The 12,400-nt window shown below is 39.5% G+C and overlaps 1 protein-coding gene across 1 annotated transcript in view; it reads right to left on the bottom strand.

Moving 5' to 3' along the window:
• Positions 1 to 12,400, bottom strand: part of ece2a (endothelin converting enzyme 2a) — a 106,326-nt gene that overhangs the window by 91,829 nt on the left and 2,097 nt on the right. Inside the window, exons 2-3 of the mRNA XM_084913268.1 lie at positions 8,421 to 8,462; positions 7,283 to 7,447 (exon numbers count right to left, since the gene is read on the bottom strand). Coding sequence (XP_084769394.1) covers positions 7,283 to 7,442 — 160 coding nt within the window. The 5' untranslated portion in view covers positions 7,443 to 7,447; positions 8,421 to 8,462. The remainder of the gene's footprint in view (positions 1 to 7,282; positions 7,448 to 8,420; positions 8,463 to 12,400) is intronic.

The raw sequence follows: 12,400 nt of genomic DNA on the forward strand, positions 1-12,400 counted from the left end.
GGTGATGTAAGGCTTGGATGCAGCTGCTCGGACATAGAAACCTGTTATATGAAGCTCTCTGTGCACTGTTTTTGAGCTAATCTGAAGGCCACACTTCATGTGGCCTTCAATTAACTCTGCAGAAAGTTGGCAACCTCTGTGCATAATGCCCCTCAGCGTTGGTTTACCCCACTGTGTGATTTTACATGGCCTAGCACTTCATGGTCGAGTTGCTCTTGTTCCCATTCGTTTCCAATATTTAGTAGTGACAAAATTTCATGACTGCATTTGTTGCACAGTAGCATGTGGTAATTCATCCACAAATGTTTGTAGAAGCAGTCCGCATGCCTAGGTGCTTGATTTTATACACATGTGACCATGAAAGTGATTGGAACACCTTAATTCAATGATTTGAATGTGTGAGTGAATACCTTTGGCAATATAGTGCATCTGCTAGACCTAAGTTGACCAATAACATGATGAAATGTCGACTTCTAGTTGATATTCAACTCTTAGAATATGGCATCACATTGGGCTGGGATCAGACAGGATGCAGAATTCAAAGAAAGATTGACTGCCCAGTTCCTGAGGTAGCATGGTAATGAAGTATCAAAGACTCTCCTGAAAACCTTTTTCAGAATCTTTGATCTGAGCCAAACATGAAGACTGTTACCATAGCTCAAACACAAAACTCTAACGTGGCATAAAAGGCGTTTTTCCATGTTTTCTATGATGGTCAAATATGCATGCATCTTAATTTAGATGCATGTGCTCAACAACAGACAGAGTTACCTGCATATCCTGCGATGAAATAATGTTGGCTCAGGATTTCTTTTTACATCAGATGGTCACCTTACAGGATGATTTTCCTTCAGTAATGGACAAATTGGCAGTTGTTTGAAATTTCTTTAAAATGATTTTAACTTCTTTTTGGATCGTTTGCCAGAAATCTCCACAAACCTTTTTTTCATCAGGCCTTAGAGAACATTTTAAATCTTGGCATGCACGTGCGCCAACTGTATCGTTGTAAGGATCTTCCAATCACTGACATCTAATCCTGAAAACCTATAACTTTATAGCTCTGAATGTGTGGGAACCATACAGAAGAATGTATTTTCAACAGCAGATTTACTGATTGTTTCACAGGACTGCAAGGGTTACACACTGAGGATATCAGGTTGGCATTGCTCAGTTGTGTATGGTTTGCATCCATCTGTTAACTTTGAGGTAGGTCACTCCTGATCTTAGACATCGCCTTTATTCTATAACGAAACATGTCTATCCTAATCGTAGTGTCTGACTGCCAGGATGACAATGTTCCCATCCATAGTGCACAAAGGGGTTACAGGTTTTGGACTAATTTCCACCACCTCAGTAAAATCACGAAATGAGCAAGTCAAATCATGCACCCATATGTAGAACTGGACTGACAAATGTGTGACCATCCTAACAGCAAACACTGGAAAACAGGCACATCGGTGGGAAGAGAAAGTACAAGTGAGGTGACGGTAGGTAGAGAAAGGTGATGTGAGACAATGAAGACAAAATAGTGTAAGTAATAGTGTTTGCTAATGGTACCCAGTCATATTCGCAGTGTCAAGCCCAATGTGTGACCCACCTGCCACTGGGACACACACTTCAAAACAAGAGCTGTAAATTTAAGTCAGAGTCATAACATCACAAACTCACCACCTCCTATCATCGGTTTTGATGTACATTTTATCTAGACAAATAAATGTATATAAATATGTAAGAGTACATGCTTGAGGGTAACTTTAGTATGTTATTACTGCTGCCCACCTGCAGTACCTTTGTGGCCCACCATGGGGCCCACACTTTGAGAATCACTGGTGTAGAACAAAATATGAGAAGAGAAAGGAGACTATAAGAGGTTGCATTGTGTGTAGTAATGTTCTGTATATAAAGACATAGCGTCATTGTAGTCAAAGCAGGGGGCCAGAGATAGTCACTCAACAGCTGACTGTACAGTCACACGGGTAATCTTACAATACTTCCTTTGTCAGTAAACACCCCTTACATCACCCCTGGGAACTAAAAGCACCCAAAAATGATAGAGCAGTGATGTCAGTGGATGGGCTAAAAAAAAGGGGTGCAACACTGAGCATATAGGGAGATGAAACATGAGGTAAGGTGCAGATAATAAACAAAGAGTAAGTCAGAAGGTTTAAAAAAAACCTTTGCAAGAAAAATTTTAATAATAAATGATCAAAACTTCTATTGATTAATTTTGTGGTATACATGTCAAAAACCCAAAGATGACCTCTTGAAGAACTTTGCTGTATCGTTATCACTTCAAAACACAAAGATATGTAGTTTACTATGAAATACAACTGAGAACAACAATAGCTAACTACCAAGAAGCTTGAGTGTGTGTGTGATAAGCATATCTGCTTAAGAATTGGTTGAAACAATCAATCATTTATTATAATAAAAGCAAAAATCTGCAGATTTTTTGTTGTGTGTGTGTGTGTGTGTGTGTGTGTGTGTGTGTGTGTGTGTGTGTGTGTGTGTGTGTGTGTGTGTGTGTGTGTGTGTATGTGTGTTATTCTACGAAAGTAACGTTTTCATCAAAGCTTCCTCCTGCTACACTTCATTTTAACATTCTTCTGATGTTTAAACACATGCATGCATTCAGTATGTAAGTAAACCTTCGGACCCTCAGAGGCAGCTTTTAGTCTGAGGGGAGATCACATGTCATGCCCTCTGTGTAGGTGCATAGATACTCTTGGGATACTACCACAAACACATCTAAACTACACACACACACACACACACACACACACACACAGACACACACTCACTCACACTGAGGATGAAAGAGCCATTACATCATCATCCCTCGCCTTGGGGAACGAGCCATGAGCACACTGACCACTAGGAGATGTGGGGTCATTACATCACTGGCAGTAGCCTGGAGCAGGCAGTAAAAGAGGGAGCCGTGTGTGAAGTGGAGCGTGTGTGAGCTGATCATTGCTTCGTATTATTGCTAAGTGACACACTGGTCAGTCGGGAGGGTCGGGGACTGCTTGATGCAGCGCTGTAACACAGACCACCCCAGGCCAGTCGACTGCAGCGATAACACATTACGAGGCCGCACACGACTTTAAAAATAACAATTACTGAACCTGGGGTTCAGTTTAGTTTTTCTGTTTTTTTTCCCACAGGAGCATTTCATAACTGTAGCCCTATTCATAATCCAGCATGCTTCAATATCGGTGCTTTCACAGCAAGTACATTATTACTTGGGGGTCATCCTTATAGAGATGTTTTTGAACTCTTGCATTATTTTAAAGCAGAAGCAACACACAATGTCAATGTGCTTGAAGTGGGTGTCTGAAGTAGGCAATGCAGCATCCAAGCAGGATGTGTGATTGTAAATGATCTTACCGCCTTGTTGATCATGAGGGACTACGGGATCAATACTGTATTTTGAGTATTCTTATGTAAAGCGGGAAAACAGTATCTACACTGTTAGTGGACATAAATGTTCATGACACCTCGAAAGAAAAATGTTAGAAAAGCATATGATCGGAAGGATAGAAACAATGGCTTTATATTTTCTGTCTGCTTTTAACTACTTGCAGGAAGAAGGAAAAAAGTTTTCATAAAGGTACAGTTTGTAAAATGTCACCACTAGGTGTCAGTAGATTGCAGTCAATCCAATTCTGTTTTCTTTCTTTTTTTCTGACTTGGAAACTTAGAAAATAAACTCTCATAAGATGAGAGAATATAATCAAACTGTTTATCAGAGGAAAAGTGTGATTTTAAGGATACTCTACCCTAGCATTGGCTAACGTTAGCTTATAACAAGTTGTTGTTGTTGTTTAGCCGGCTCGCTGTTAGGTATCCAGAATTGGGACAGTTGCGTAGAAGAGGATGACATGAAGCAGAAACATCCTTAACTGTGGTTCATGCCACCACACCTGACCAACGTTTATCGGCAAGGTAAGGTTTCTGGCTTTTTACTGCATCACGCACAATATTACCAGACTTACATTTTTAAGTAGAAAAGTAAAACACCACTATTACCAGCTATTACCTGGATGATTGTGCAGGCATCAAAACATCAGAGTTCAAAGAGTAAGAGGCGTGGCCCAAAATGTCTTTTTATGTAGTGTACACCACATTCTCACACCAGTGTCTGACTACACAGGTTGATATTAATTCATTTACTTTCAGATGAGAGGAACCGCTGAACACGAGATTATTACAAACTCGACTAATGTCAAAAGGCAGAATTATGGTTACCAAGAAGGTGGGAAAAGAATAGACGATGCTGGGAAGCCTGCCTTTCGAAGCGACATGTGAAAGAACTACAGAAGGAGCAAACAGGTAAACAGAGAAAGAGAGATTTCCAACAAGATGTGATATGACAGTCTACAGATGAATATGAAATACTGTGAAATACATTTTTTTTAAAGATAACTGAAGGACAAAGACATTAAAACTGCCAACAGGATGCAGCAAAATGTCCGAGAGCTCTCTCATGCATCTCCCTCTGTGTGCCTCTTCTCTTTCTCTCCCCGTGCTGTACAGACTATCTTAATGGAAATCACCTCTCCATCTGAGACAGATGAGTGGCCCCAATCTGATTAGTTATTTACCTTCCTTCCATTTCCCTTTGTTCACTCATTAACACACAAAAACCACAGCGGCATTTTGAATCTCTCTTTAAGTCTGCCCTCCTCTACATCAAGTTATGCGCTGGTTTTTGTGTCATTTTACAGAAGCCGATAATCTCTATGGGTTTAGTGCTTTTACAAATGAGTGTGGCCGGTGCAGTATGAGCATTTAAGAGATCTTTACCACACATGAGGGCTTCCCTGTATAGCTAAGCATCTGTGCACGTGTGCTGTTGAAGAAGACGCTACACATGCTGGGTCATAAAAATGCATGAGACCGAGAGAACAGACACGGAGACATGAGAGCTCCCAAGCGATATAATGGCTCTCCTTTAGGTTTAAATCAGCACGAAGAACGTGTTACCTGGTGCAGTGTAATGCAGAAGAGGAAAGAGCACCTATTTTATATCTCAGACTCTAGAGCCTCAGAGCCCACTCACGCCTCCGCTGTAGGTGGTGCTGTGACACACACCAACAAAATGAGGCTGAATACTATAGTTCTAACTTATAGCTTAAAACAAGAAAAGAAGTGTCTAACTAGCAGGGCGACAGGCCATCAGCATCCAACCTAAAACCTCCGAGCCTAACAAATTTATCTGAATAAGGGACCACCAAACTACAAAGCCTTTTGCTGAGAAATGAGTACCCAACTTTAGGAGGTTTGGCTACCCCGAAAACACAACAGAAAGCTCCTGTCTCTCCCTGACACACATTCAACAAACCCCTCTAACACACTGTGCATGCATCACCCAGGCTTACAGCAGCCCTCTGTGCCTCTCAGAAGTAATAACAGCCTGATAACAAACAACTTTAAAGGTGCAATTTCAGCTTGATGGACTTTAACTAAAACTAATTCTGGTGATAGACAGCAAACAAAACTCATCTGCAGTATTTACACTGTCCAAAATCTTTCTTTGTAAGAGAGGTTCATTAGTGCATCAACTAAAAGCGTACAGCCGTATTCTCGGTCAGGAAAAAGGGCAAATAATATATACAAACATAAATTATTTCTCTGGCTTCAAATAAATATCATAACATCAAGAAAGCACTACCATAATTGTTCTAATAGCCAGATGCTAAGTGGTTCTCCAGCCACATTCTTTATGCTGACTTAAGTGTACGCTGAACAGCCAGAACACAGTGTTCGCTATTCAAATGTTTATGTGTGACAGAGCAGCAGGACCATAAACAAAACTGTATTGCAGGTGGTGTGGGGGGTGTAGATTCATCTTGATACAACAGTGACATCTTGTGGGCACTTACAAAAATGCTACTCCAACAAAATCCATTTAACACACCAACCACACAATCAAGTGTTGCTTCTCTTAAAAATGAAGCATAAAATCCACCTTATTCAGATGAGTATTTAGTATGACTTGCAGCAATGTTTTTAAACACAACCTGATAGGATTATTCTCCACTAAATAATATGAAATACTAAATATCTTTATAAAGGAAGGATGGTTACTCCTGTTTCCTTTTACCAACGAGTCCAAGTACTGAAATTTAGCACTCAGTTCATTATGGAAGCTTGCTTCCACCACTGAGAAAAACAAAACATTTTTTTTCATCCACAAGTCATAATTTCAGGCTAGCATCTCAAAACTTTGACTTAATGGCTTGAAATTCAGCTCTGAAACAGTGCAAAGAGTGCTTAAAACTAGCTGAAGGGACAAGACATAGAGCCCAAGATGCTGGTCCAGTTGCACACCTAAAGGATGCTCTACAACTTGCAACTTACATTGCCAAAAAGATCATCTGCTAACATCCCAGTATCCAACAGCACAGGACACCCCAGAGGTTTTGCGTCACCACACAACATAAGGCAGGTGGAAGAAAATCCTCATTTAGCATGTGTATTTAGATTGTTTTTGATTCTCATATTTTGGTGTAAATGTGAGGAACCACAGCACAATAATATGCAAATGTATGCAAATCAAATCAGATCATCTACTCCATTAGAAGGTTTGTGCTCGTTTATATTGTTTTCGAGGATTCTGTCAACATAACAAATGAGTCACAGTAACAGACACCAGCGTGATGATATAACGTTTTATAAACACTGGAGATTTTTTTTGTCTAAAATAAATGTCCCAGACGCTGCACGATTTGCCAGCTTTCTGATGTACTGGGTTTTATCATGGTTGTTGGTGTTTAAGGAAAATTGGCCATTTTCAGTTAATACTGAGCTCCAAGTAAAGGACCCGATTTAAAAACTCTCTTGCTCTCATGCAGCCACATGTTAACTGCATTAATACTTTTCATGTCAGAGTACTCAGGCCGCTTCCATTTCTATGCAAACGGCTGCCTGGCTGGATTTAATTAATAACAGTGATTATAATGGCAGTAATGACAACCGTGAGGGTGATATGCGACAGTCGTGATGAGAAACGCTGGCAGAGATTTGTCCCTTTATGTGACAGCACACAGCGGAGAGGTGACAAGAAGCGGGGGCGAGAGATGAGGCCCGACATGTGACACAGATCTGCCATTCAGATCAGGATTTCCGACCTCTATTTCTCCAGGACGATCGCCCCGCTTCCCACAAAAAAAGTTCATGTGGCATTTTTCTTTTTCTATGTACACCATATTGTGGTAATAACAAACAAATGGACACGTTACAAGTAAAAATAATACAAAAAATAGAGAAAACTACCTACCCAGTATCAATATAGAGTCCTCTTTCTTTACAAAATTTTCCAGAATGTGCTGGAATTTGGAGAAACCCCCCAACCAGTCATAGCACTGCTCCATCGTGTATCTTTCATCCCAGTAGGCGACGTCTTTGTACCTGGAGTTGTTTTCTGGCAGGTAGTCCATATTCTCTGGAGCATGACAAAAATATGTAGCATAACACTGTGTCAGACTATAACGAGACTTCTTTTGTTTGTCGCTAAATCTGTTTTTGCTACAGTGCAGTGATGCATCTCACTGTGCTTTTTCCATTTCATTGTGGTTTCAGCATTGTCATGGGTTGTTTTCTGTCAATTTACAGACCAAATGATTGGCTGCGAAATTAATCAGCTAATAAAATATATAAAATAATACAAAATGTTATGACTGCCCAGGTTACTGTAAAATAAATTGATTTGTTTTTACTGTGACTCATCTTTATGAGAGAAAAAAAAAGCTACTGGAGGTTTTTTCTTTAATTATTTCATTACTTTTTGAGTTTGACATATTTTTTGACACATTATAGGCAAACAAGTAATTTACAAAAGTTTAAATTCCCACAATCATTTGGCAAATACAGGAAATCGCTTTTTGGCACGACACTTGTATTCAAACTGTGACTGATTTGTTAACCTATAATCTGTCAAAATCTCTCATGAATTACATATTTTGAAAAATATTTTAACTCGGAAAAAACGGGACTGATTATAATGCACAACACAAATCAGAGTGAAAACGATACCTGAAAAATAGTTGTTGTTTTTTTAATTTTATATATTACACCTTCATAAATCCTGTTTACTACAGCCTATTTACTAATGTGAACAAGTTTATTAGACATTAAAAATAACATATACAAACACTTGCAGTCACTTTTTGGCAGGGTCGTGCATAGAACTACAGTGTTGCAGACAGCAACACTGTAGTGAAACAACGCCAAATAAACACAACAAACCGACGCTACTTCAATGTTGTGTCAAACTTTTAAACTTCCCTCTCCACCTATTCAGCGACTGTAGATAGAGCGCATGCGTGGATGCGGCGGACTACCTCTCGCAGCCAGTTCAGTTTGCTCATGTAGTTGACAACAAAAGATTGCACAAAATATGACAGTCATTTACCTACCTTCTTACTTTTTCCCCCTCGTTTTGTCGTTAACTTCGGCAGCTTTGAAAAAAAAAAAAAAAAAAAAAAAAACATTAAAAAGGCCGTTTCCTGGGTGGGAATGAATCCACGTGTTAACAGAAACAACAGTCGTCGGACCGAGTGAGCTCACTTTCACGTTTCTATCAAAATAAACCTTGGTACTACAGAAAGTAGAGTGAGCCCCGTCTTAAACTTCCCTCATTTGATAAAAATCGCTTGAACAGCAAAATGTTGTCTCTGAGTTTTTCTATTTCATACGAGTCAACGCTTTAAAGGAGGCGGAGCGATACAATTCAACAGTGCGGTGTCTAGAGTCGTGTTGCTTTCACGTACTCTTTGTAAAATCTGTCAAATCGCCACGGTGCATTCAAGCGATCTGCGTTTGTTACAATAAATGTAGAAAAACTTTTTATACAGTCATCGGTTTGTTAAAGCTGTTCTTCAAATTAAGAAAAAGAAGAATGCATAGACCTACTTGGTATTTGTTCTATAATCTTGGTTTCTATAATTAAACCAACTACTAAAGGAAGAGAAAATGTGTGTGCACAGCATAAAATGAGTCCAAAAGTGATTTGGTTCCTTTCCCGCTTCAAACTTTAATTTGAATGATGATGAATGATGATGATTAAATGATGATTACTTATCAACCCTCATATGTTGAACTATAAAAAACAATTATAGTGTTTCATGAGGAGGTGGCTTTTAAAGAAACAATGATCACATTAACAAAACTGCAATAATTTATAGAGAAGTTCCTCACAGGACACACAAAGCAAGATCAGGGGTGGAAACCAAATTCATATTTTGTGCTACATTTCTTATTACATTATGTGCTTTCTGTTCTCAGTTAGCTCAGCTGAATACATTTGTACTGAAGAATAATGCCCAGTCACAGCTCTTTTGTTTATCAGCTCTGCCCGTGAACACTGTCTGTGTTGGTCAAACAGCTAACCGCACCCACCAAAAAGAAAAAGAGAAAAGATTGCATCCGCAAGAAAGTTTTAATCATTAAATTGCACTTGTATCAAAACAGTTTCCCTGGAAATGAATAATTTCAAACAGGAAGAATGCTGAACAATGTGACATTTGTCTTCTTTTTGTTGGTATTTATTCCACCCTGATTACCAAATCATGGTACACATCAAGGCATACGCCTTTAATGTAATTACAGAGGAAACAGAAATTAGGTTTTAGTTATTTTGGGGAAATTCTGATTAGTCTTCCTTGCTCCTCTCACCTACTACATCATTATGCAGATGTAATGTTGTACTTTCCCCTGCAGATGGTAGTATAATACTGCTATCTTAAACGTTTTTGCTTCTTACTACCTGCTGAAAGAAACCCAATAACCCTGCTCATTCCATTTCAGTCTCTGTTTTGGTGATTTGCTTACAATTACACTGTAAAGTCTGTGGCATCTATACCTGAACAAATTTATGGCCCGCATCCTCATAATCAAGAGCTTCTTTTGCTGTCTCAGACTCACTGGAGTGGTTCTTAAACTGTTGTGGGCGAACCTGAGGTCTCATTTTTATCTGTGAACAGCTGAAAAAGGGACATTCTTATGCTGTGAGTGCAGCACTTCCCATTCAGTTAATTTCATGCTTATTTGTATTTTATAATTACTAAACTCTAAACAACTGTAGTCCCGTAGATACTAGAACAGGGGTAGGCAACCTTTCTGATGAGGAGTGCCATTTCCTCAGAAGTCAGTGTGCCATATGATTGCATTAGCAATAAATTTAATAACGCTCTATATTAACGGTTACACACTATATAGAACCACTTTATAGAATTATATTTGTTTGCAGATGTTGGCAGCTATCAGCGAATAGTTATCAGCTATTTTGAAACCAAAAAAAAAAAGACACTTTTTATCCATAACAAGAACTCCATAACAGCAAATGAACTGTACAACAGAAAATGCAAATGCTATTTATGGTCTCCTCACAACAATGATAAGAAAAATAAACTGGGCCAATATGGCATGTTTGTTAATACACTCTGATCTCTGGTCTCCCACTCAGAGACACAGGTCTCCAAGTGTCCAGCATTCAGACGGCTACCAGAGGACACTCATGTGAGAGAAAACCTGCTCACACAGATATGTAGAGCCAAATCCTGTCAATAAGGCCTCTGCAATGTTCTGAAGACAGTTAAACTTGTCAGGTAGTGATGTCCAGCAGGTGAAAATGCAAGCTCCATGAACACGCACAGCTGTGGATTCCAGCTGCTTCGATGTTATATGTATGATTTCTATACATTTTACGTCAGATAAAAACTTTGGTTGTAAGCTTCAGATAATTATTTAATAAAAGCTTGACATTTTAAATTAGAATAAGAAAGTATTTCTTTGTGCCCACCTCTCCCTGTTAATGCCCTACCTGGCCCCCTGGCAAAACTTTGCTAGACCCGCCCCTGCACAGTTACCAGCTGTCAGCTACATTAAAAAAAGGATCCTGGTGTTATTTGTCTCTCAGAAACAGTTCATAACTTCCCTTCAACTCATTCATGTCACCTTAAAGGTAAACCTGTTTCTCCATCACCTGTTCAGCTCTGATGATTCAGTAAGGACATCTCCTGGTTTCACCTTCATGTTTCCCTCTCACCAGATAACCAAACCGATATCATGACCAGCAGCTTTCACAGCTGTAGCTCCAGCAAACATCAGCTGATACTAGAAAGTAATATTAAATAAATTCTAACAACAGCTGATCAAGCTTAAACGTGCTGCTGTTGTTTAGCGCGACATCCGCCGGTTTCCTCTTTCTGGCGCAAAGTGGGCGATAAACAAACAAGAGAGAAAAGCCGATCAGCTGATCATTGATCAGGTTCACGATTGAAGAAGAAACGGGAGAGGGAGGGGGAGAGAATGAGAGGAGAAGAGGCAGCTGTGCAGCAAAGAACAGAATAACTTCAGCTTTGTGTCTTTTTCCATTCTAGCTGAAGTACGGGACAAACTGTCCCTTTTCACCTCAACACGAAACACATAATATTTTCTCTGAATGCGGGACATTCCGTCTTTTTACGGGATGGTTGGAAACTCTACTAACTAACCTTATGAATTAAATGAAGTTCACTATCAGTAACATCATAGCACCCGCCCAGCTGTATAGAAACTCCGTCATGCTAGCTAGTTCGCAGTACGAGTTATTGTAACTGACTGTAAAAAGTCAGCACAACGAAAATAAACTCCACCTAAACTTGGTTTATATCCTATGGAAATATGGAAGCCCTATGGAAGCCCGTTTCCGCCACTAAATAAAAACAAAACAGCTAGTATCCATAACTCGAAATTTCGAGTTATTTTCTCGAAATTTCGACTTATTAACTCGAAATTTCGAGAAAAGTAACTCGAGTTACTTTTCTCAAAATTTCGAGTTAGCTCTGCCAATCAAAAATATACGTGAATGAGGTCGCTTTCTTGTTACCCGGAAGCATATGGCGCAGAGGACCGCGCACTCAAAAACGGATCCCAACAAATTGGCGCTTTCGCGAGTACGTTTGCTGATAGTAACACCATGTGATTCGGCTAATAACACAGGGATTTCATCATTTGTGAAGCCAGGCTGAAAACACTCAGCAATCTGTGCATTCACGACTGGATGTAATACCGGTAGCTTAGCTGTAGCATTTGTAGCTGAGGGCTTCAGCTTCCGGGTAACAAGGAAATGACGTCATTCACGTAGATTACTGATTGGCAGCGCTAACTCGAAATTTCGAGTTGCTTTTCTCAAAATTTTGAGTTAATATGTCGAAATTTCGAGAAAGTAACTCGAAATTTCGAGAAAATAACTCGGAATTTTGAGAAAATAACTCGGAATTTCGAGAAAATAACTCGAAATTTTGAGTTATGGATCCTTTTTTTTTTGTTTTAGTGGCGGAAACGGGCTTCCATACATAATAGCCACCACCAAACAACTGAGTTATTTTTACACGCCGACCAGCATCTGGCTAAT

This window comes from Perissodus microlepis, chromosome 18 (assembly GCF_051167445.1).
Source record: "Perissodus microlepis isolate ML-2025 ecotype Zambia chromosome 18, ASM5116744v1, whole genome shotgun sequence".
Classification (NCBI taxonomy): Eukaryota; Metazoa; Chordata; class Actinopteri; order Cichliformes; family Cichlidae; genus Perissodus; species Perissodus microlepis.